General features: G+C 49.0%; 1 protein-coding gene across 1 annotated transcript in view; it reads right to left on the bottom strand.

Moving 5' to 3' along the window:
• Window positions 1–27168, bottom strand: part of RAD18 (RAD18 E3 ubiquitin protein ligase) — a 329593-nt gene that overhangs the window by 124509 nt on the left and 177916 nt on the right. Inside the window, exon 11 of the mRNA XM_073645023.1 lies at window positions 17857–18019. Within this exon, the coding sequence (XP_073501124.1) occupies window positions 17857–18019 (163 nt within the window). The remainder of the gene's footprint in view (window positions 1–17856; window positions 18020–27168) is intronic.

Here is a 27168-nt window from a genome sequence, read left to right as displayed (position 1 = left end):
GATAATAGAGGAGCTGGCTCGATTTCCAGGGATCCGTGAGAAGATCGGGGTGCAGGCACACGATGGTCCCACAGCGAGGGCTGCTGGCCTTACTACATTAGGCGCCATGCAGGATGATCAGAGCACCCGGCACCCCTTGCGGAGTCCACATGTGCCTCTTTGATGTAAGAGTGGTACATGGAGTCCCGCATGGAGCAGCAATTGGTGCAGAAAGTGAAATAACGAGATGGCCTTGAATACAGAACGGCAAAACATTTTTTTTCCACACTTTCGTTAACCCTTGTGGACATCAAAGCTTTCAAGTCCTATAAGAGAGAACAGCGCCGGACGGACTTCAGAAGCCATCAAGGACAGAACTTTCCTTACAGGCAGTGGTCCTATTGACATTTTCATGACTGCAGGATTTTCAAACCAATATACACGGGAAAATCCTCCTCAACTCATGGCAAAAATTAACATTGTTTTTTAAAAAGACCACTATAAGCCCAATTTTAGAAGATAAAAAGAAAGTGCTGAACAATGCGTTTAAAACCCGACAGTCCCGTCAGCAGTCAAGCGCCATACATGACATCATGACCTAACCGTACGCTGGTGCGACACTGCAGAACTATCAGGACTGGAGTGACGGGGGATTTAGAGGGTGAGTGCGTGCATTAGTGAAAAATAGCGTCAGGCAATGAATGGGGGACAGAATGGGACCCCCGAGTTATCTGTCAACTGATCCTGCAGCAAATCGAGGGAAACAAAAGAGAATCAATGAGCTGTCCACGAAAAACTCACAATTTATCAGAGAAAACAACACTGACTATAATAGAGTGTGGTGGGGCATGCACGACCAATGGACGTCATAGAAAAGACATCTGCAAAGGTCTCGGTAGTACTGCACTTTAAAAAAAATGTATGGGTTACAACTGGTGATGGGGGAGATGGGGTCACTGCCGACACCACAGATCAAAGGGAAACATACATCCGATACCAAAGCAAGGCTCAAAGACGTAACAAATAGGATTCATGGAAATCTGGAATGGAAGGGTTTAGTTCTCTTCTATAAAAAAAAAAATAAAAAATAGAAAATGTGGAATGAATTGTGTACAAAATGCTTAAATGCCTCTAAAAAGCAGCGAAAGTGGAGGAATGTAGATACTTTCTAGAAAGGTCAGATGGTCTGTTGTAAACAAATCTCTGCTTACATTCACCCGGCCTAGTGACGGTGTCTTGTAGTAGTGCTCACCCCTCGGCCTCGTGATGGCGACTTGTCTTGTAGTAGTGCTCATCCCTCGGCCTCATGATGGCAACTTCTCTTGTAGTAGTGCTCACCCCTCGGCCTCATGATGGTGACTTGTCTTGTAGTAGTGCTCATCCCTCGGCCTCGTGATGGTGACTTGTCTTGTAGTAGTGCTCATCCCTCGGCCTCATGATGGCAACTTCTCTTGTAGTAGTGCTCACCCCTCGGCCTCATGATGGCGACTTGTCTTGTAGCAGTGCTCATCCCTCGGCCTCATGATGGTGACTTGTCTTGTAGTAGTGCTCATCCCTCGGCCTCGTGATGGTGACTTCTCTTGTAGTAGTGCTCACCCCTCGGCCTCATGATGGTGACTTGTCTTGTAGTAGTGCTCATCCCTCGGCCTCATGATGGCGACTTGTCTTGTAGCAGTGCTCATCCCTCGGCCTTGTGATGGCGACTTGTCTTGTAGCAGTGCTCACCCCTCGGCCTCGTGATGGCGACTTCTGTTGTAGTAGTGCTCACCCCTCGGCCTCATGATGGTGACTTGTCTTGTAGCAGTGCTCATCCCTCGGCCTTGTGATGGCGACTTGTCTTGTAGCAGTGCTCACCCCTCGGCCTCGTGATGGCGACTTGTCTTGTAGCAGTGCTCATCCCTCGGCCTCGTGATGGCGACTTCTCTTGTAGTAGTGCTCACCCCTCGGCCTCGTGATGGCGACTTCTGTTGTAGTAGTGCTCACCCCTCGGCCTCATGATGGCGACTTCTCTTGTAGTAGTGCTCACCCCTCGGCCTCGTGATGGCTTAATCAGAAGGCAGGCGAGTTCTGTCCTTCATTGGAGCCTTTCATGGCACAACTCAGGCACATTCATCTCTTGCATCTTTCTGCCAATATCAACCAGATAACAAATATAAGCAATGCAGAAGATCCTGCCCATAAAGGGAGGAAATGCCGCCCAAGCAAAGCTGCCACGGTCTACATGTCTGGAGGTATTCTGTAAGATCTGCCGATAAGAGTTTGCTTCCGTAGCAGCTAAGAATATGGCACCGAGGTAATTCAGCAAAATGTGAAATGATGGAACAGGCAGCATTGAGTTTGTGGTGACTGCACGATCCATCATCCATAAGGTCGGCCAATGGGCAGGACACAAACGTCGCGGACACCGTCCATGAATCCTTTCCATAATGATGCACCATGTAGATAAACATGAATCCCGAGTGATAGATAAGATTGAAGGACCAGATATTACATGCAGTGTGTGCCGGTGTGTTCTGCGCACAGACACTGAACCAGCAAGGGGTGATAGAAAAATACGGGACCTGCGCGGTAGAGAATGAGAGGAGTCTGACAATCGGGACCACAGAATATAATGTCCCTTATTTTAGGCATATTTCCTAAATCCAGCTAACCCTTCTACAAGCCACCAGGAAGGGCCGGTGAGGTTACGATTTCTCTCATCTCCTGAATGGCCGTGAATCCGATTTATGAATGTAATAATGAGCCATTGAAGCCGGAAGGCGCAGGACATTGCTAAACCCCGAGGTCAATAAATTAAGAGGTCGGCGATCGATACGGCGAAAGGGACATCAAAAAAGAAAGCGTCGCTGTAAAATCCACAACACGCTTCGCCGCGGCTTTCTTTAGGTGGTGCCGTCATCTTCATGGCCACTCGGACATCTACAGGGATATTAAAAATAATGGGTCGTTATCGTTTATAAATAAACAGAAAGGAGGCGGCGAGGGGCGACGGGGAGGGCGCTCTTGTTCCGTGACGTTTGATTATGGCAGACAGAAGTTTCCACACCGCCTCCTTAGTTAAGTATTAGGTGTAGAAATTTCTGTATCGCTATGCAGGAAAAACGTTGAGTAAAATAGGCGTGCTTTTGACACGTATTTTACGTGCGTTTTTGGTGCAGATTTTTCCCCACTCTGCAGCAAAAATCTGCAGCAAAAACTGAAAATGACATGAAAATCCGCAGTGGAAATCTGCATGGGAACGAGCAGAAAATACGCAGCTTGCCACCAATTTTGAGCGGAGATTTTCCCGACACGTCTTCACTTTATTGTGGCGATTTGGGGAGCAGAACTCGCACAGCAAAAACTCAGGAAATTCTGAGGGTGTGAACAATGGCCTAAACGTGGCGGCTGAAGGGTCTTTAGACCAACGGCTTTTCCTCCCAAAATTCATATTGGTCTGAAAGTGGAGTACAAAACTGATGGACCTGGTGGGGTTTTCTTTGGGAAAACATTAAAATCAATGAAGACTCCTGCTTGCAGAGCATGGCTGCAGGGAAGGTGAGCACTGGCAGGTCGTTCCTCCATAGGAGTTGGGAAATGTCCCTTATGGCTAATTTCTGACACTGCTTCTTCATGGCTGAAGTCTTTGGCCGATACTTGGCAGTTCCAGCGATTGTTTTATTTCAACCAGTAAACTTTTCCTGGACAGATTCATACTATATCCCGGTGTACATGACTGGTGTGCACGGTTCGCCCTGATTTCTGCTGTACAATATGGTAAAGCTGAATGTATTGAGGAATCCCGGGATGCAGGCGACGACGGCCCAATGATGAGCGGCAGTGAGGGGCGCGTGGTCCCGACCTTCACATCAGGGGAGTCTTACTTTGATATTTTCAGTAACGTTTTTTTACAAGAACGAAAAAGATCCGTAAAAAATGACTTCCCAAGGAAACGGATATTTTCCCTTTCAAGGTCAATTATCCTGACACAAGGCAGGGAATATTCATGTCCTGTGTAATATGCGGAGGATGGAGGAAGGTCAGGGTGTGAGCGATTATGACTGTGATCCTCATCCGTGGGCGCAGAGGAGGCCGATATGTCCCGTCCTAGATCTACACGAGGAAAGTTTCCGTTACTCGTCTGGGCGTATGGCTGCCATTCCCTCATTGAGAACTAGCGGCGGAGGGGACCTGGGGATAATGGTGAGGAGAGGGGGCAGATTTAGGAGGGATTATTGCTCAATGGCGGCTGTGAACTCAGAGACCCCGACTGATCAGCACATCACAATCAAATCTGCTGCATAATCTGTGCGATAAATGTGGATTTCGTTGTGGATTTACACCCAGTACAAGGAAAATGCACCGAACTTCTGCAACATAACGCTGCAAAATTAGGCGGTTTTATGCATCTCGCTCAATGCAATGTCCTGTAACTGCACTAGACGTTTGCAGCATGTGGATCCCCCCGTAAGAAATAAATAGGATAATAAGGATAAATACAACATGGTGTTCATTAGGAAGCATTAAGCATCGCTAATAAAGGACTTGTGCCCACTGGGTACCCATTTATCACCATGGGCAGGTCAGTGCTCCGTGCCGCCTCTCTGCTCCCTGCTGGGTATTTGTTCAACAGAAGAAAGAAGTTGGAATCGGCACAGAGCAAACATACCGAAGGGTTAAACATCTTCCTGTGAAATCGTGAAGGGACACGACGTAAAAAAGAAAAGAGCGAGCGAGGCAGTCACAGTAATTACACATTGTGCCGTTCCGCTTGTTGACTAAAGTGTAATTATTTCTGCGGAGCCGCAGCCGGGGAAGGATCGTGGTTGTGTCCGCCGCTTCCGTTCTCGTCACTCATATCTAGGAAAAGTTGTGGTGGTTGTGACAATACAGCTTAAAATCTTAAGCCAGATGATTAGATAAATTAAGCTAAGAGAAATACACTATTGTGTTCATGTTGACTTATAATTCTATGTGTATTTCTATAGCTGGTCAAGAAAGTCACACTATTTGTATAAAATGGAATGTTGACTTATCTTCCTTTGGAAGCAATGAATGTTTGGCAATTATGTTAATTATAACCTATGTGGACCCTGTGGCTTATTGACTCGCAAGACAGGAGGACAAACTAAGCAAATTCATTAAATACTGAAACAATGAGACATGAGGCTGCCCTCTCTTACCTGTGAAAGTGTACTTGAAGGACGACTGTAACTATTTTAAGGGACATGTGCTTCTGTAGCAGAGAGACTTGGAACAGAGAATCAAGAGGACACACAGACTCTCTGAGACCATCAGCTTGGATTTAACCAAAGAGACACAGATTTGGATTCTACATGATTCTAGTCAAAGGGTACACAGCCCTGACTGGAAAGATACGGATCTGCTCCATTGACCATGAGAGAGCCCAAGGATACATTTGGGGAGACCAGGTTGGGACGATGAAGTCACCTGGCCCCATGGATATGTTGTTGGGGTTGCCAGGCGGGACCGTCTGGTTGTCTGGAAACCATGGAGAAGTAGTTTGGAGATGCCAGATTGGGACCCGCCGATCATCTAGCCCCGTGGAAACTCTCGGAGAGGCCAGGGTGGGACCCTCAGGTCTCCTGGCCTTGTAAGTCGATGGACTGTCAGCTTCCTAAGCTTGCCGCTACCTCCTCTCTGTGGGGACCCGCCAGAACTGGGGGGCAACTGATTGAGATAGTTGGCTCTGGAAGTCCCAAAGTCGCAGCTGTTCTATTACTGGTGGGCGGAGAGGAAGGGTGAGGCTCTGTAGTGTTGTACCATCTCAGGTATTTGCGGGGACTGTTCTATGTGTTTATTGTCCGCTTTGTGGTTCAGTAAAGTATTGCCACACTGTTTTACCCGCACCCTGTGTTGTCTATGCAGCGTTATGCCCACGGAAGACCTCGGGACTTCACAGTGGTAAATGATCATTTACCGTCATCTCCACATTGACATTCGATTTATGTCGGTGCCATAGAGAACACAGAAAAATGAGGGCAAAAAAGTTTAGGAACTGACCGACCATGAGTGTAACCGACCCTAAACGTGAAGTCCCCTTAAATGCGGGAAGTTGCATCCTAAAGCAGGCTTCTTATAGGAACGTGGTGGATGCTCCGGCACAGCTCAATGGCGGCATTCACGGATTACTGATCTTACAATGTCATCCGAACACTGGAAATGTTGCAACGTCCTGCAGATCCCGCCTTCCAGGAGAGGATGATCCCGCTCTCAGTGGAGGTGAGGGCTGACCATGGCGCTTCCGGCAGCAGCGAGGAAGTCATTAGTCTCTGTCTGCGTCTTTGGTTAGAGCTTGCACGCTCCTTCGCATTTCTAATCCCCATTAATAATAATATATTTTGTTTAGGACGCCACTTTATAATCTCCCAGTGATGAATAGTAGGATGTGGGGTGCAGGCGGGGGACGTATGGAGCACACATGTGTAATGTAAGCACATGCTGCGCGCTGCAGATGTCCGGGACCTAGGAGCTCAGTGAGCGTGACAGGCGAGAGTGTTCACCAATACAGAGCGCAGCGAGGACGAAAGCACGCGTCCTGGTGTCAGCAGAGACTGGGTCAGTGGCTGCTGCAAAGAAAGGCTCAAAAAGACTTCCTGCAGCTCCAAAAAACAGCAGCAAAACACAGGTATAACCGACATCCATCAGAGAAAGCAGCCGACCGGCAGCGGAGCCGCAATGACTGCCGACGATGAGGAATCCATGCAAGCCTTGTACTGGGAGGGGTGTAAAAGGGGTCAAAATTCGCCCCCCCAAAGTCACAGACATTGCCCTGCACCACCAGTGTCATTACCAGAACCCCTAGTATCAGTATCATTATCCTGTACCCCGAGTGTCAGTGTCACTATCCTGTACCCCAGGGGTCAGCATGTCACTGTCCTAGTCGTGGCCCGCCATCTGTCAGACACTCCCCGATGTATCTATACCATAGGGTTATACCCCGCTGACCTGTCAGCAGGGGGAGGACCGGTTTCCTCTGCGTCCTCTGCACCACATTCCTCCGGCCTTGCTGCACACTTTTATGCATTCTTCTCGCGGTGTCACGTCGGTGGTAATGAGTGCGGATGTATACAGAAGATGACAGATTCATCAAATATCACAGCGTCGAGAGATAGTCGGGAAGCGTCCGGCCGATAGTGCAACGACGTGAACTGCTGGGGAGAACCATCTGCTCCACCATCAGCAGCTGCGGCGGCCAAACAGCAGCTACAGAGGAAATCACCGGCAGCCCAGAGCAGAGGAAGGAAGACACAGCAGAGACGCACGGGAAAAACACTCACTAATCCGGAAGATCCGATAATACAGCAGCGCTCAGAATAACACTGATCACATCATTCACACAGACACAGAAGTAGTAGATGGCAGAGCATTACTGGGGCGCAAACGCTCGCCTCTGCCGTATGCAGAGCAAAGCTACAGGTTTATAGCCAAAAGCTGCAGCCACTACTCTGGAGACTTCAGAGCTAAACTCTCTCAGCATTCACTGCTTGTTCAGGGTTAGCTTCATGTGCACTCGTTACACCTGGTTCACTGCAGTTATCTGACCGATTCCGGAGATAATGGCGCAAGCAGACAGCGGTATAAATCATACTGAGATATAACTGCAGTGCATGGACTGGCCGGCGGCTCTACCGACCAGAGCGTGACAGCAGCATGTATCTGTATGCTTACACTCAGATCGGGAGAGCAATGTAATGTATGTACTGAGTAACTGCACCAGCAGAATAGTGAGTGCAGCTCTGGAGTATAATACAGGGTGTAACTCAGGATCAGTAATGTAATGTATGTACACAGTGACTGCACCAGCAGAATAGTGAGTGCAGCTCTGGAGTATAATACAGGATGTAACTCAGGATCAGTAATGTAACGTATATACACAGTGACTGCACCAGCAGAATAGTGAGTGCAGCTCTGGAGTATAATACAGGATGTAACTCAGGATCAGTAATGTAATGTATGTACACAGTGACTGCACCAGCAGAATAGTGAGTGCAGCTCTGGAGTATAATACAGGATGTAACTCAGGATCAGTAATGTAATGTATGTACACAGTGACTGCACCAGCAGAATAGTGAGTGCAGCTCTGGAGTATAATACAGGATGTGACTCAGGATCAGTAATGTAATGTATGTACACAGTGACTGCACCAGCAGAATAGTGAGTGCAGCTCTGGAGTATAATACAGGATGTGACTCAGGATCAGTAATGTAATGTATGTACACAGTGACTGCAGCAGCAGAATAGTGAGTGCAGCTCTGGAGTATAATACAGGATGTGACTCAGGATCAGTAATGTAATGTATGTACACAGTGACTGCACCAGCAGAATAGTGAGTGCAGCTCTGGAGTATAATACAGGATGTAACTCAGGGTCAGTAATGTAATATATGTACACAATGACTGTACCAGCAGAATAGTGACTGCAGCTCTGGAGTATAATACAGGATGTAACTCAGGATCAGTAATGTAATGTATGTACACAGTGACTGCACCAGCAGAATAGTGAGTGCAGCTCTGGAGTATAATACAGGATGTAACTCAGGATCGGTAATGTAATGTATGTACACAGTGACAGCACCAGCAGAATAGTGAGTGCAGCTCTGGAGTATAATACAGGATGTAACTCAGGATCAGTAATGTAATGTATGTACACAGTGACAGCACCAGCAGAATAGTGAGTGCAGCTCTGGAGTGTAATACAGGATGTAACTCAGGATAAGTAATGTAATGTATGTACACAGTGACAGCACCAGCAGAATAGTGAATGCAGCTCTGGAGTATAATACAGGATGTAACTCAGGATCAGTAATGTAATGTATGTACACAGTGACTGCACCAGCAGAATAGTGAGTGCAGCTCTGGAGTATAATACAGGATGTAACTCAGGATCAGTAATGTAATGTATGTACACAGTGACTGCACCAGCAGAATAGTGAGTGCGGCTCTGGGGTATAATACAGGATGTAACTCAGAATCAGTAGTGTAATGTATGTACACAGTGACTGCACCAGCAGAATAGTGAGTGCAGCTCTGGGGTATAATACAGGATGTAACTCAGGATCAGTAGTGTAATGTATGTACACAGTGACTGCACCAGCAGAATAGTGAGTGCAGCTCTGGAGTATAATACAGGATGTAACTCAGGATCAGTAATGTATGTACACAGTGACAGCACCAGCAGAATAGTGAGTGCAGCTCTGGAGTATAATACAGGATGTAACTCAGGATCAGTAATGTAATGTACACAGTGACTGCACCAGCAGAATAGTGAGTGCAGCTCTGGAGTATAATACAGGATGTAACTCAGGATCAGTAATGTAATGTATGTACACAGTGACTGCACCAGCAGAATAGTGAGTGCAGCTCTGGAGCATAATACAGGATGTAACTCAGGACCAGTAATATATGTACACAGTGACTGCACCAGCAGAATAGTGAGCGCAGCTCTGGAGTATAATACAGGAGGTAACTCAGGATCAGTAATGTAATGTATGTACACAGTGACTGCACCAGCAGAATAGTGAGTGCAGCTCTGGGGTATAATACAGGATGTAACTCAGGATCAGTAATGTAATGTATGTACGCAGTGACTGCACCAGCAGAATAGTGAGTCCAGCTCTGGAGCATAATACAGGATGTAACTCAGGATCAGTAATGTAATGTATGTACACAGTGACTGCACCAGCAGAATAGTGAGTGCAGCTCTGGAGTATAATACAGGAGGTAACTCAGGATCAGTAATGTAATGTATGTACACAATGACTGCACCAGCAGAATAGTGAGTGCAGCTCTGGAGTATAATACAAGAGGTAACTCAGGATCAGTAATGTAATGTATGTACAAAGTGACTACACCAGCAGAATAGTGAGCGCAGCTCTGGAGTATAATACAGGATGAAACTCAGGATCAGTAATGTAATGTATGTACACAGTGACTGCACCAGCAGAATAGTGAGCGCAGCTCTGGAGTATAATACAGGATGTAACTCAGGATCAGTAATGTAATGTATGTACACCGTGACTGCACCAGCAGAATAGTGAGTGCAGCTCTGGAGTATAATACAGGATGTAACTCAGGATCAGTAATGTAATGTATGTATACAGTGACTGCACCAGCAGAATAGTGAGCGCAGCTCTGGAGTATAATACAGGATGTAACTCAGGATCAGTAATGTAACGTATATACACAGTGACTGCACCAGCAGAATAGTGAGTGCAGCTCTGGAGTATAATACAGGATGTAACTCAGGATCAGTAATGTAATGTATGTACACAGTGACTGCACCAGCAGAATAGTGAGTGCAGCTCTGGAGTATAATACAGGATGTAACTCAGGATCAGTAATGTAATGTATGTACACAGTGACTGCACCAGCAGAATAGTGAGTGCAGCTCTGGAGTATAATACAGGATGTGACTCAGGATCAGTAATGTAATGTATGTACACAGTGACTGCACCAGCAGAATAGTGAGTGCAGCTCTGGAGTATAATACAGGATGTGACTCAGGATCAGTAATGTAATGTATGTACACAGTGACTGCAGCAGCAGAATAGTGAGTGCAGCTCTGGAGTATAATACAGGATGTGACTCAGGATCAGTAATGTAATGTATGTACACAGTGACTGCACCAGCAGAATAGTGAGTGCAGCTCTGGAGTATAATACAGGATGTAACTCAGGGTCAGTAATGTAATATATGTACACAATGACTGTACCAGCAGAATAGTGACTGCAGCTCTGGAGTATAATACAGGATGTAACTCAGGATCAGTAATGTAATGTATGTACACAGTGACTGCACCAGCAGAATAGTGAGTGCAGCTCTGGAGTATAATACAGGATGTAACTCAGGATCGGTAATGTAATGTATGTACACAGTGACAGCACCAGCAGAATAGTGAGTGCAGCTCTGGAGTATAATACAGGATGTAACTCAGGATCAGTAATGTAATGTATGTACACAGTGACAGCACCAGCAGAATAGTGAGTGCAGCTCTGGAGTGTAATACAGGATGTAACTCAGGATAAGTAATGTAATGTATGTACACAGTGACAGCACCAGCAGAATAGTGAATGCAGCTCTGGAGTATAATACAGGATGTAACTCAGGATCAGTAATGTAATGTATGTACACAGTGACTGCACCAGCAGAATAGTGAGTGCAGCTCTGGAGTATAATACAGGATGTAACTCAGGATCAGTAATGTAATGTATGTACACAGTGACTGCACCAGCAGAATAGTGAGTGCGGCTCTGGGGTATAATACAGGATGTAACTCAGGATCAGTAGTGTAATGTATGTACACAGTGACTGCACCAGCAGAATAGTGAGTGCAGCTCTGGGGTATAATACAGGATGTAACTCAGGATCAGTAGTGTAATGTATGTACACAGTGACTGCACCAGCAGAATAGTGAGTGCAGCTCTGGAGTATAATACAGGATGTAACTCAGGATCAGTAATGTAATGTATGTACACAGTGACAGCACCAGCAGAATAGTGAGTGCAGCTCTGGAGTATAATACAGGATGTAACTCAGGATCAGTAATGTAATGTACACAGTGACTGCACCAGCAGAATAGTGAGTGCAGCTCTGGAGTATAATACAGGATGTAACTCAGGATCAGTAATGTAATGTATGTACACAGTGACTGCACCAGCAGAATAGTGAGTGCAGCTCTGGAGCATAATACAGGATGTAACTCAGGACCAGTAATATATGTACACAGTGACTGCACCAGCAGAATAGTGAGCGCAGCTCTGGAGTATAATACAGGAGGTAACTCAGGATCAGTAATGTAATGTATGTACACAGTGACTGCACCAGCAGAATAGTGAGTGCAGCTCTGGGGTATAATACAGGATGTAACTCAGGATCAGTAATGTAATGTATGTACGCAGTGACTGCACCAGCAGAATAGTGAGTCCAGCTCTGGAGCATAATACAGGATGTAACTCAGGATCAGTAATGTAATGTATGTACACAGTGACTGCACCAGCAGAATAGTGAGTGCAGCTCTGGAGTATAATACAGGAGGTAACTCAGGATCAGTAATGTAATGTATGTACACAATGACTGCACCAGCAGAATAGTGAGTGCAGCTCTGGAGTATAATACAAGAGGTAACTCAGGATCAGTAATGTAATGTATGTACAAAGTGACTACACCAGCAGAATAGTGAGCGCAGCTCTGGAGTATAATACAGGATGAAACTCAGGATCAGTAATGTAATGTATGTACACCGTGACTGCACCAGCAGAATAGTGAGTGCAGCTCTGGAGTATAATACAGGATGTAACTCAGGATCAGTAATGTAATGTATGTATACAGTGACTGCACCAGCAGAATAGTGAGCGCAGCTCTGGAGTATAATACAGGATGTAACTCAGGATCAGTAATGTAATGTATGTACACAGTGACTGCACCAGCAGAATAGTGAGTGCAGCTCTGGAGCATAATACAGGATGTAACTCAGGATCAGTAATGTAATGTATGTACACAGTGACTGCACCAGCAGAATAGTGAGTGCAGCTCTGGAGTATAATACAGGATGTAACTCAGGATCAGTAATGTAATGTATGTACACAGTGACTGCACCAGCAGAATAGTGAGTGCAGCTCTGGAGCATAATACAGGATGTAACTCAGGATCAGTAATGTAATGTATGTACACAGTGACTGCACCAGCAGAATAGTGAGTGCAGCTCTGGAGTATAATACAGGATGTAACTCAGGATCAGTAATGTAATGTATGTACACAGTGACTGCACCAGCAGAATAGTGAGTGCAGCTCTGGAGCATAATACAGGATGTAACTCAGGATCAGTAATGTAATGTATGTACACCGTGACTGCACCAGCAGAAAAGTGAGAGCAGCTCTGGAGTATAATACAGGAGGTAACTCAGGATCAGTAATGTAATGTATGTACACAGTGACTGCACCAGCAGAATAGTGAGTGCAGCTCTGGAGTATAATACAGGATGTAACTCAGGATCAGTAATGTAATGTATGTACACAGTCACTGCACCAGCAGAATAGTGAGTGCAGCTCTGGAGTATAATACAGGATGTAACTCAGGATCAGTAATGTAATGTATGTACACAGTGACTGCACCAGCAGAATAGTGAGCGCAGCTCTGGAGTATAATACAGGATGTAACTCAGGATCAGTAATGTAATGTATGTACACAGTGACTGCACCAGCAGAATAGTGAGTGCAGCTCTGGAGTATAATACAGGATGTAACTCAGGATCAGTAATGTAATGTCAGTACACAGTGACTGCACCAGCAGAATAGTGAGTGCAGCTCTGGAGCATAATACAGGATGTAACTCAGGATCAGTAATGTAATGTATGTACACAGTGACTGCACCAGCAGAATAGTGAGTGCAGCTCTGGCGTTATAAGTGGCTAGTAGGCAATGATTAACACTAAGCTGACATACATTTCATGGTGCCAACAAAGCAACTGATTGAAAAGAAACAGAACCAGAACGGATCCATATTAGCAACAAATCAGCCACGTATTCCAGACAACTCCCGGCCGACCTGCAGAGGGATGAGGGCCAAAACAGAAAAAAAAATCCCTGAAATACCAAGTTTACGAGACTCATAGACATGAAATAAACAGGAGAATTGGCAGCAAGCAGTGGCGTTCTCCAGAGACGCGGAGGAACATCTTCAATTCATCCAAGTCGGGCTCCGATCTTAAATTTAATAAGCCAAAGCAAAATTACATTTCCCTCTCGCTGCCCTTCAACGTAAATCTGCCTTTTCTATGCAGCCGCTTAATAATGGATTGAGCTCTGGAAACGTGGGAAGCAGAAGTCTGATCGCTGTGGCCGAGCATCAGCCATAAATACCCTGACAGTCGAGGCTGTAGGAGACGACACGCAGGCAATGGCCTCCTCCCATAGAGAGTCATTAAAACCTAAGAGAGAGGAGCAAAAACAAGTCTGTGCAGCACGAAGAGGCAGTGCACTATACCGCAAATAGTGGTCACTCAAATATCTAGGGAGATGCTTAATCAAGGAATAATGTATATTTATCATTTGAAGTCATCCTGAAAATCGGCTTCTGAAAATATTAAATGATGCTGTGCGCAGCGGAGGGAGTAATGAAGCCGCTCCCCGGCGCTCGGCCTCCGCACCCCGGCGCTCTGCCTCCGCACCCCGGCGCTCTGCCTCCGCACCCCGGCGCTCTGCCTCCGCACCCCGGCGCTCTGCCTCCGCACCCCGGCGCTCTGCCTCCGCACCCCGGCGCTCTGCCTCCGCACCCCGGCGCTCTGCCTCCGCACCCCGGCGCTCTGCCTCCGCTCCCCGGCGCTCTGCCTCCGCTCCCCGGCGCTCGGCTTCCGCACCCGGCGCTCGGCCTCCCCACCCCGGCGCTCTGCCTCCGCACCCCGGCGCTCGGCCTCCGCTCCCCGGCGCTCGGCCTCCGCACCCCGGCGATAACTATCACAGCACAGGCTGTTACAGTCTAATATTGCTGCACTTTAATAGAAGACCAAAGTTACTAAGTGAAATTACTTGTGATATTAATGATGTAATCCACACGCACAACTGCTCTCAATGTCACAGAGGACATAAAGCCCCGCACTGTATACGGAGGAGGTCTGAGAAGTCATTGAATCTGGAGGAGGTCACTGACCGCCGTCTTGTAAGGAAGGGAAGGGGCATCAATGACAGATTGCAGTCTTGCTCTTTAGGACGCTAATATTTATCTCTTTTCGCATCTGCACCCTGACGGAAATGATCATAGGGGAACCAGTGAAATGATCATTGAGGAACTATTGCTGGGGACCCCCGAATCTGTAGACGAGTCAATGTTTAATGTGGCATCAGTGGAAACAAAGGAAATAATAAGAATATAACCAATGAAGCCTTATGTGGCCACATCATGTACAGTGAGAGACAGGGAAGCAGCACAGTCTCTATCTTCATTTAGAGAGAGAAACGAGCAGGCAGTACTATCTGTACCTACATCATTTAGAGGGAGAGACCAGTACTATCTGTAGCTACATCATATACAGGCAGAGGAAAGGAAGTAGTAATATCTGTACCTACAACATTTACCTTAAGAGATATGGAAGCAGTATTATTTGGCTGCTACATCATTTAGAAGAAGAGATGGGGAGGCAGTACTATCTGTACTGACATCATGTACAGTGAGAAAAGGGGAGGCAGTACTATCTGTTCCTTCATTACTTAGCAAAGAGACCAGTACTCTGTCCCTACATAATTTACAGGAAGAAACAGGGAAGAAGTACTATATGTAAAGACATCATGTACAGAGAGAGAAGGGGAGGCAGTACTAGGTGTACCGACATCATGTACAGTGAGAGAAGGGGAGGCAGTACTAGGTGTACCGACATCATGTACAGAGAGAGAAGGGGAGGCAGTACTAGGTGTACCGACATCATGTACAGAGAGAGAAGGGGAGGCAGTACTATGTGTACAGACATCATGTACAGAGAGAGAAGGGGAGGCAGTACTAGGTGTACCGACATCATGTACAGTGAGAGAAGGGGAGGCAGTACTAGGTGTACCGACATCATGTACAGTGAGAGAAGGGGAGGCAGTACTATGTGTACAGACATCATGTACAGAGAGAGAAGGGGGGGCAGTACTATGTGTACCGACATCATGTACAGAGAGAGAGAAGGGGAGGCAGTACTAGGTGTACCGACATCATGTACAGAGAGAGAGAAGGGGAGGCAGTACTATGTGTACAGACATCATGTACAGAGAGAGAGAAGGGGAGGCAGTACTATGTGTACCGACATCATGTACAGTGAGAGAAGGGGAGGCAGTACTAGGTGTACCGACATCATGTACAGTGAGAGAAGGGGAGGCAGTACTAGGTGTACCGACATCATGTACAGTGAGAGAAGGGGAGGCAGTACTATGTGTACAGACATCATGTACAGAGAGAGAGAAGGGGAGGCAGTACTATGTGTACCGACATCATGTACAGTGAGAGAAGGGGAGGCAGTACTAGGTGTACCGACATCATGTACAGTGAGAGAAGGGGAGGCAGTACTATGTGTACAGACATCATGTACAGAGAGAGAGAAGGGGAGGCAGTACTATGTGTACAGACATCATGTACAGAGAGAGAGAAGGGGAGGCAGTACTATGTGTACAGACATCATGTACAGGGAGAGAAGGGGAGGCAGTACTAGGTGTACCGACATCATGTACAGTGAGAGAAGGGGAGGCAGTACTATGTGTACAGACATCATGTACAGAGAGAGAGGAGGGGAGGCAGTACTATGTGTACAGACATCATGTACAGAGAGAGAGAAGGGGAGGCAGTACTATGTGTACAGACATCATGTACAGAGAGAGAAGGGGAGGCAGTACTAGGTGTACCGACATCATGTACAGAGAGAGAAGGGGAGGCAGTACTATGTGTACAGACATCATGTACAGAGAGAGAGAAGGGGAGGCAGTACTAGGTGTACAGACATCATGTACAGAGAGAGAAGGGGAGGCAGTACTAGGTGTACCGACATCATGTACAGAGAGAGAAGGGGAGGCAGTACTATGTGTACCGACATCATGTACAGTGAGAGAAGGGGAGGCAGTACTATGTATACTGACATGATGTACAGCGAGAGAAGGGGAGGCAGTACTAGGTGTACCGACATCATGTACAGTGAGAGAAGGGGAGGCAGTACTATGTGTACAGACATCATGTACAGCGAGAGAAGGGGAGGCAGTACTAGGTGTACAGACATCATGTACAGTGAGAGAAGGGGAGGCAGTACTATATGTAAAGACATCATGTACAGCGAGAGAAGGGGAGGCAGTACTATGTGTACAGACATCATGTACAGCGAGAGAAGGGGAGGCAGTACTATGTGTACAGACATCATGTACAGTGAGAGAAGGGGAGGCAGTACTATATGTAAAGACATCATGTACAGCGAGAGAAGGGGAGGCAGTACTATGTGTACCGACATCATGTACAGCGAGAGAAGGGGAGGCAGTACTATGTGTACAGACATCATGTACAGGGAGAGAAGGGGAGGCAGTACTATGTGTACAGACATCATGTACAGTGAGAGAAGGGGAGGCAGTACTATGTGTACAGACATCATGTACAGAGAGAGAAGGGGAGGCAGTACTATGTGTACCGACATCATGTACAGCGAGAGAAGGGGAGGCAGTACTATATGTAAAGACATCATGTACAGCGAGAGAAGGGGAGGCAGTACTATGTGTACCGACATCATGTACAGCGAGAGAAGGGGAGGCAGTACTGTCTGTACCGACATCATGTACAGTGAGAGAAGGGGAGGCAGTACTATGTGTACTGACATGTACAGTGAGAGAAGGGGAGGCAGTACTATGTATACTGACATCATGTACAGAGAGAGAAGGGGAGGCAGTACTATGTATACTGACATCATGTACAGTGAGAGAAGGGGAGGCAGTACTATGTGTACCGACATCATGTACAGTGAGAGAAGGGGAGGCAGTACTATGTATACTGACATCATGTACAGTGAGAGAAGGGGAGGCAGTACTATGTATACTGACATCATGTACAGTGAGAGAAGGGGAGGCAGTACTTTTTTCTTTTTATCTCACTAACAAGCACAGACACTCCTTATTCTCGCCGCTAATGTCGTTGCAGTGGAAAACCGTCGTATTGTCCTATTTGTCTATCACATTCGGGGCGTACTAGAAGCAGTGCTGTCCTCATAGGCTAAAGAGGGCGATTTCTGTCCAGTTCGTGGAGACGCCCTTTAATTCTCCTCATCATGTCACATTTGTAACCATCAGAAACTCCTTCGTTCAGACCCCTGATCTATTCAGAGGGGCAGAGACGGCGTACATATAATATATATATTCATGGCTTACTGCATCCTACCTGGCTCTAGACTCTGGAGAAAGAGGGAAAACCGGAGAGCTGGAGCGAAACACGGACGGCTTCTCTGTGTCCTGCGGGTGACGCTCCTCCATCTCTGGCGGGGGGTGATGGTTGGGGTTGGACGCCTCCTTCACTTCCACCTGGTTTTGCTGCTCAATATTATCTATAAGGAAAAGATTGTAACGATAAGTCTCAGCACCTCATCAATAAACATTACACATCAACATTCCTAAAAGATGACTTCCTGATGTACTTCTACAAGAAGAAGCAAAGCTGCAGTGTAAAGCAAGAAACAACACAGTAGTAGTTTTTGAGGAGACAGGAGGTCGACTTCCGACTGCTGCAATAATAAGGAGCTACAGGTCAGTATTCTCAGACTTATTGGACATTTACAGATTGCAGGATTTCTTCCATATTTACTGCAAAAACTAAGTGTGAGATTGGCTCCTAGTTTGCTACAAGTCAAGACCGGAGGTCTGTAGTGATATCAGGACCCCCAGAAGGAATCAACTTACAGAAATAACTGTGGTGCCCATTAAATACCTTTTCAAGAGGCTCTTTATGTCCTGATTGCAGCGGTTAATCTTCGCACTAATTAAACCGCCGTCGCTGCTTTAATGAAGACGTGATGCGAATAAAGAAGTGCAGACGACGGGAACTCTCGGGAGGCACAAAACTTTTTAATAGTTTGCAAAAGTGAGACTCCAGCGCCCCTAAACTGCAGGACTGAGGGCAGGAGATCTGGTCCTATCATGCCAAACCCCAGACGTCATCTGGCTACACCTCCCGATCAGGCCTGGTTCACATAAGTCTCGAGTTCAGTTTTTATGGCACGAGTGTCATATAGGAAACGGATAGGACACATCATAGACTTCATTGCCTAAGATAGCATTGCACAAAGTGCACTCTTTATAACAGGGGCACAGTGTGAATGAAGCCCAAGAAGCATAAACTGTGAGCTGGAAGCCGGAGAGCCACGAATGCAGAATGCAAAGCAAAATCTGATTAAGTCTGGAAAATCCCAGATAATCAATACCGTAACCAGGCTGAGAAATCCTCCTCTGAACATACATGGCAATAAGGTGGGAAGTGCATTGGGGAGATTTGCACGGTACACGCATTGGGGAGGAGCTTTGCACAGCATACGCATTGGGGAGGAGCTTTGCACAGCATAAGCATTGGGGAGGAGCTTTGCACAGCATAAGCATTGGGGAGGAGCTTTGCACGGTATAAGCATTGGGTAGGAGCTTTGCACGGTATAAGCATTGGGTAGGAGCTTTGCACGGTATACGCATTGGGGAGGAGCTTTGCACAGCATACGCATTGGGGAGGAGCTTTGCACAGCATACGCATTGGGGAGGAGCTTTGCACAGCATACGCATTGGGGAGGAGCTTTGCACAGCATACGCATTGGGGAGGAGCTTTGCACGGCATACACATTAGTTTCCTTTCTCTGGCTAAGTACTACTCTACCTTCCTTAGTTGACAACTCTCCACAGGCCAAATACCAATGATAGCACACGGCAAAAATGTTAATCAACAAGAAAAGGGTGGCGCCAGGCAGAGAATACGGACGTTAGATGCGCATGTTGTAGAACGACACACCCACAATGCACACCCAGCCTTATTATCATATACGTACAGAACGCAGTTTCTAAGCCCTGGAGAAGCGCATCGGGGGTCATATAGGAACTGATCAGCTTATATTTTAAAGACCTACAAGGCCATGTGTTCGGTTTGGGGAGTGACAGATTCCCTTTAAATGGTTAGTCTCGTCATTTCTCTTTATGAAAGCAAGCTCCCGATCTTAACAGCGCTTACAGGCTCTATAACAAAGAGAATGTAAGTGCTGCACTCCTTGCTTAGGACACCAGCCACCTCTGTAGTCAGCAGGCAAGGCGAAGAGCTGTGCACGATACACTTAAAGATCCCTGCGTTCTTGAAGTTGCTTGATTTTTACAAGTACTTTGCAATTTTAACCATTTGATGATGATGAAACCCACCTTTTTGGCACAGTGGTGGCTGCAGACTACGCAGCAGCATGGATGTTTACCGGCCAGAATAGTATTAATATCAGGAAAGAAAAGTAACTTTTCTCAAGAATGAAATGCAAAAAGTTTCCTAACCAAGCTGTTTTTAAAGGAGTTGTATCAACTTCAATCCTCAGGAAGATTGACAGTCGTGCTGCTGCCTTGCACCTGATTCTCCATGCGGTACGTGTGCGCGTCTTGTGGGGGTCTTGTACGTGGGCCGAGCTCCACATTGTAAAGCATTTTTCCTTTCTGAGTGTGCATTAATGAAGAGCCTGCCTTTTCGAAAGTGTGGTCTGAAGCTGACCTGCGGGGACGGTGGGATCCGCGGCCCTCGCTACATAATGAATGAATCATTTCTATTCACATTCAGCGAAGAATCCAAACTATTCAAGACATCGCACCTCGAGATCAATCCATGATGAAGCCACAAACCAGAGCCGGGTAATCGCTCACGCCGAGAGGATGCAACCAAAAATACACTGCTCAAAAACATAAAGGGAACACTGAAATACCCCATCCTAGATCTGAAGGAACGAAATCTTCTCATTGAATACTTTGTTCTGTATAAAGTTGAATGTGCTGACAACAAAATCACACAACAATCATCAATGGAAATCACATTTATTAACCAATGGAGGCCTGGATTTGGAGTCACCCCAAAAATTAAAGTGGAAAAACACACTACAGGCTGATCCAACTTTGATGTAATGTCCTTAAAACAAGTCACAATGAGGCTGAGTATTGTGTGTGGCCTCCACGTGCCTGTATGACCTCTCTACAACGCCTGGGCATGCTCCTGATGAGGCTGAGTATTGTGTGTGGCCTCCACGTGCCTGTATGACCTCCCTACAACACCTGGGCATGCTCCTGATGAGGCTGAGTATTGTGTGTGGCCTCCACGTGCCTGTATGACCTCCCTACAACACCTGGGCATGCTCCTCATGAGGCTGAGTATTGTGTGTGGCCTCCACGTGCCTGTATGACCTCCCTACAACTCCTGGGCATGCTCCTGATGAGGCTGAGTATTGTGTGTGGCCTCCACGTGCCTGTATGACCTCCCTACAACTCCTGGGCATGCTCCTGATGAGGCTCAGTATTGTGTGTGGCCTCCACGTGCCTGTATGACCTCCCTACAACGCCTGGGCATGCTCCTGATGAGGCTGAGTATTGTGTGTGGCCTCCACGTGCCTGTATGACCTCCCTACAACGCCTGGGCATGCTCCTGATGAGGCTGAGTATTGTGTGTGACCTCCACGTGCCTGTATGACCTCCCTACAACGCCTGGGCATGCTTCTGATGAGGCTGAGTATTGTGTGTGGCCTCCACGTGCCTGTATGACCTCCCTACAACGCCTGGGCATGCTCCTGATGAGGCTGAGTATTGTGTGTGGCCTCCACGTGCCTGTATGACCTCCCTACAACGCCTGGGCATGCTCCTGATGAGGCTGAGTATTGTGTGTGACCTCCACGTGCCTGTATGACCTCCCTACAACGCCTGGGCATGCTTCTGATGAGGCCGAGTATTGTGTGTGGCCTCCACGTGCCTGTATGACCTCCCTACAACGCCTGGGCATGCTCCTGATGAGGCTGAGTATTGTGTGTGACCTCCACGTGCCTGTATGAACTCCCTACAACGCCTGGGCATGCTCCTGATGAGGTTGTGTGTGGCCTCCACGTGCCTGTATGACCTCCCTATAACGCCTGGCCATGCTCCTGATGAGGCGGAGTATTGTGTGTAGCCTCCACGTGCCTGTATGAACTCCCTACAACGCCTGGGCATGCTCCTGATGAGGCTGAGTATTGTGTGTGGCCTCCACGTGCCTGTATGACCTCCCTACAACGCCTGGGCATGCTCCTGATGAGGCTGAGTATTGTGTGTGGCCTCCACGTGCCTGTATAACCTCCCTACAATGCCTGGGCATGCTCCTGATGAGGCTGAGTATTGTGTGTGACCTCCACGTGCCTGTATGACCTCCCTACAACGCCTGGGCATGCTCCTGATGAGGCTGAGTATTGTGTGTGACCTCCACGTGCCTGTATGACCTCCCTACAACGCCTGGGCATGCTCCTGATGAGGCTGAGTATTGTGTGTGACCTCCACGTGCCTGTATGACCTCCCTACAATGCCTGGGCATGCTCCTGATGAGGCTGAGTATTGTGTGTGGCCTCCACGTGCCTGTATGAACTCCCTACAACGCCTGGGCATGCTCCTGATGAGGCTGAGTATTGTGTGTGGCCTCCACGTGCCTGTATGACCTCTCTACAACGCCTGGGCATGCTCCTGATGAGGCTCAGTAGTGTGTGTGGCCTCCACGTGCCTGTATGACCTCCCTACAACGCCTGGGCATGCTCCTGATGAGGCTGAGTATTGTGTGTGGCCTCCACGTGCCTGTATAACCTCCCTACAATGCCTGGGCATGCTCCTGATGAGGCTGAGTATTGTGTGTGGCCTCCACGTGCCTGTATAACCTCCCTACAACGCCTGGGCATGCTCCTGATGAGGCTCAGTATTGTGTGTGGCCTCCACGTGCCTGTATGACCTCCCTACAACGCCTGGGCATGCTCCTGATGAGGCCGAGTATTGTGTGTGGCCTCCACGTGCCTGTATGACCTCCCTACAACGCCTGGGCATGCTCCTGATGAGGCTGAGTATTGTGTGTGACCTCCACATGCCTGTATGACCTCCCTACAACGCCTGGGCATGCTCCTGATGAGGCTCAGTATTGTGTGTGGCCTCCACGTGCCTGTATGAACTCCCTACAACGCCTGGGCATGCTCCTGATGAGGCTGAGTATTGTGTGTGGCCTCCACGTGCCTGTATGACCTCCCTACAATGCCTGGGCATGCTCCTGATGAGGCTCAGTATTGTGTGTGGCCTCCACGTGCCTGTATGAACTCCTTACAGCGCCTGGGCATGCTGTTGATGAGGCTCAGTATTGTGTGTGGCCTCCACGTGCCTGTATGACCTCCCTACAATGCCTGGGCATGCTCCTGATGAGGCTCAGTATTGTGTGTGGCCTCCACGTGCCTGTATGAACTCCCTACAACGCCTGGGCATGCTCCTGATGAGGCTGAGTATTGTGTGTGGCCTCCACGTGCCTGTATGACCTCCCTACAATGCCTGGGCATGCTCCTGATGAGGCCGAGTATTGCGTGTGGCCTCCACGTGCCTGTATGACCTCCCTACAACGCCTGGGCATGCTCCTGATGAGGCTGAGTATTGCGTGTGGCCTCCACGTGCCAGTATGACCTCCCTACAACGCCTGGGCATGCTCCTGATGAGGCTGAGTATTGTGTGTGGCCTCCACGTGCCTGTATGACCTCCCTACAACGCCTGGGCATGCTCGTGATGAGGCTGAGTATTGTGTGTGGCCTCCACGTGCCTGTATGACCTCCCTACAACGCCTGGGCATGCTCCTGATGAGGCTGAGTATTGTGTGTGGCCACCACGTGCCAGTATGACCTCCCTACAACGCCTGGGCATGCTCCTGATGAGGCCGAGTATTGTGTGTGGCCACCATGTGCCTGTATGACCTCCCTACAACGCCTGGGCATGCTCCTGATGAGGCTCAGTATTGTGTGTGGCCTCCACGTGCCTGTATGAACTCCCTACAACGCCTGGGCATGCTCCTGATGAGGCTGAGTATTGTGTGTGGCCTCCACGTGCCTGTATGACCTCCCTACAACGCCTGGGCATGCTCCTGATGAGGCTGACTATTGTGTGTGGCCTCCACGTGCCTGTATAACCTCCCTACAATGCCTGGGGGCATGCTCCTGATGAGGCTGAGTATTGTGTGTGACCTCCACGTGCCTGTATGACCTCCCTACAACGCCTGGGCATGCTCCTGATGAGGCTCAGTATTGTGTGTGGCCTCCACGTGCCTGTATGACCTCCCTACAACGCCTGGGCATGCTCCTGATGAGGCTGAGTATTGTGTGTGGCCTCCACGTGCCTGTATAACCTCCCTACAATGCCTGGGCATGCTCCTGATGAGGCTGAGTATTGTGTGTGACCTCCACGTGCCTGTATGACCTCCCTACAACGCCTGGGCATGCTCCTGATGAGGCTGAGTATTGTGTGTGACCTCCACGTGCCTGTATGACCTCCCTACAACTCCTGGGCATGCTCCTGATGAGGCTGAGTATTGTGTGTGACCTCCACGTGCCTGTATGACCTCCCTACAATGCCTGGGCATGCTCCTGATGAGGCTGAGTATTGTGTGTGGCCTCCACGTGCCTGTATGAACTCCCTACAACGCCTGGGCATGCTCCTGATGAGGCTGAGTATTGTGTGTGGCCTCCACGTGCCTGTATGACCTCTCTACAACGCCTGGGCATGCTCCTGATGAGGCTGAGTATTGTGTGTGGCCTCCACGTGCCTGTATGACCTCCCTACAACGCCTGGGCATGCTCCTGATGAGGCTCAGTATTGTGTGTGGCCTCCACGTGCCTGTATGACCTCCCTACAACGCCTGGGCATGCTCCTGATGAGGCAGAGTATTGTGTGTGGCCTCCACGTGCCTGTATGACCTCCCTACAATGCCTGGGCATGCTCCTGATGAGGCTGAGTATTGTGTGTGACCTCCACGTGCCTGTATGACCTCCCTACAATGCCTGGGCATGCTCCTGATGAGGCTCAGTATTGTGTGTGGCCTCCACGTGCCTGTATGAACTCCCTACAACGCCTGGGCATGCTCCTGATGAGGCTGAGTATTGTGTGTGGCCTCCACGTGCCTGTATGACCTCCCTACAACGCCTGGGCATGCTCCTGATGAGGCTGAGTATTGCGTGTGGCCTCCACGTGCCTGTATGACCTCCCTACAATGCCTGGGCATGCTCCTGATGAGGCTGAGTATTGCGTGTGGCCTCCACGTGCCTGTATGACCTCCCTACAACGCCTGGGCATGCTCCTGATGAGGCTGAGTATTGTGTGTGGCCTCCACGTGCCAGTATGACCTCCCTACAACGCCTGGGCATGCTCCTGATGAGGCTGAGTATTGTGTGTGGCCTCCACGTGCCTGTATGACCTCCCTACAACGCCTGGGCATGCTCGTGATGAGGCTGAGTATTGTGTGTGGCCTCCACGTGCCAGTATGACCTCCCTACAACGCCTGGGCATGCTCCTGATGAGGCTGAGTATTGTGTGTGGCCTCCACGTGCCAGTATGACCTCCCTACAACGCCTGGGCATGCTCCTGATGAGGCTCAGTATTGTGTGTGGCCTCCACGTGCTTGTATGACCTCCCTACAACGCCTGGGCATGCTCCTGATGAGGCTCAGTATTGTGTGTGGCCTCCACGTGCCTGTATGACCTCCCTACAACGCCTGGGCATGCTCCTGATGAGGCTGAGTATTGTGTGTGGCCTCCACGTGCCTGTATGACCTCCCTACAGCGCCTGGGCATGCTCCTGATGAGGCTGAGCATTGTGTGTGGCCTCCACGTGTCGGTATGACCTCCCTACAACGCCTGGGTATGCTCCTGATGAGGCTGAGTATTGTGTGTGGCCTACACGTGCCTGTATGACCTCCCTACAGCGCCTGGGCATGCTCCTGATGAGGCTGAGTATTGTGTGTGGCCTCCACGTGCCTGTATGACCTCCCTACAGCGCCTGGGCATGCTCCTGATGAGGCTGAGCATTGTGTGTGGCCTCCACGTGTCGGTATGACCTCCCTACAACGCCTGGGCATGCTCCTGATGAGGCTGAGTATTGTGTGTGGCCTCCACGTGCCTGTATGACCTCCCTACAGCGCCTGGGCATGCTCCTGATGAGGCTGAGCATTGTGTGTGGCCTCCACGTGTCGGTATGACCTCCCTACAACGCCTGGGTATGCTCCTGATGAGGCTGAGTATTGTGTGTGGCCTACACGTGCCTGTATGACCTCCCTACAATGCCTGGGCATGCTCCTGATGAGGCTGAGTATTGTGTGTGGCCTCCACGTGCCTGTATGAACTCCCTACAACGCCTGGGCATGCTCCTGATGAGGCTCAGTATTGTGTGTGGCCTCCACGTGCCTGTATGACCTCTCTACAACGCCTGGGCATGCTCCTGATGAGGCTCAGTAGTGTGTGTGGCCTCCACGTGCCTGTATGACCTCCCTACAACGCCTGGGCATGCTCCTGATGAGGCTGAGTATTGTGTGTGGCCTCCACGTGCCTGTATAACCTCCCTACAATGCCTGGGCATGCTCCTGATGAGGCTGAGTATTGTGTGTGGCCTCCACGTGCCTGTATGACCTCCCTACAACGCCTGGGCATGCTCCTGATGAGGCTCAGTATTGTGTGTGGCCTCCATGTGCCTGTATGACCTCCCTACAACGCCTGGGCATGCTCCTGATGAGGCCGAGTATTGTGTGTGGCCTCCACGTGCCTGTATGACCTCCCTACAACGCCTGGGCATGCTCCTGATGAGGCTGAGTATTGTGTGTGACCTCCACGTGCCTGTATGACCTCCCTACAACGCCTGGGCATGCTCCTGATGAGGCTCAGTATTGTGTGTGGCCTCCACGTGCCTGTATGACCTCCCTACAATGCCTGGGCATGCTCCTGATGAGGCTGAGTATTGTGTGTGGCCTCCACGTGCCTGTATGAACTCCCTACAACGCCTGGGCATGCTCCTGATGAGGCTCAGTATTGTGTGTGGCCTCCACGTGCCTGTATGACCTCTCTACAACGCCTGGGCATGCTCCTGATGAGGCTCAGTAGTGTGTGTGGCCTCCACGTGCCTGTATGACCTCCCTACAACGCCTGGGCATGCTCCTGATGAGGCTGAGTATTGTGTGTGGCCTCCACGTGCCTGTATAACCTCCCTACAATGCCTGGGCATGCTCCTGATGAGGCTGAGTATTGTGTGTGGCCTCCACGTGCCTGTATGACCTCCCTACAACGCCTGGGCATGCTCCTGATGAGGCTCAGTATTGTGTGTGGCCTCCACGTGCCTGTATGACCTCCCTACAACGCCTGGGCATGCTCCTGATGAGGCCGAGTATTGTGTGTGGCCTCCACGTGCCTGTATGACCTCCCTACAACGCCTGGGCATGCTCCTGATGAGGCTGAGTATTGTGTGTGACCTCCACGTGCCTGTATGACCTCCCTACAACGCCTGGGCATGCTCCTGATGAGGCTCAGTATTGTGTGTGGCCTCCACGTGCCTGTATGACCTCCCTACAATGCCTGGGCATGCTCCTGATGAGGCTCAGTATTGTGTGTGGCCTCCACGTGCCTGTATGAACTCCCTACAACGCCTGGGCATGCTCCTGATGAGGCTGAGTATTGTGTGTGGC

Source organism: Phyllobates terribilis, unplaced genomic scaffold, assembly GCF_046119375.1.
Source record: "Phyllobates terribilis strain yellow unplaced genomic scaffold, ASM4611937v1 Scaffold_8__6_contigs__length_399053987, whole genome shotgun sequence".
NCBI classification, from domain to species: Eukaryota; Metazoa; Chordata; class Amphibia; order Anura; family Dendrobatidae; genus Phyllobates; species Phyllobates terribilis.
The sequence above is the reverse complement of the archived record's forward strand: the minus strand, read 5'-3'. Positions and strand labels throughout refer to the sequence as shown.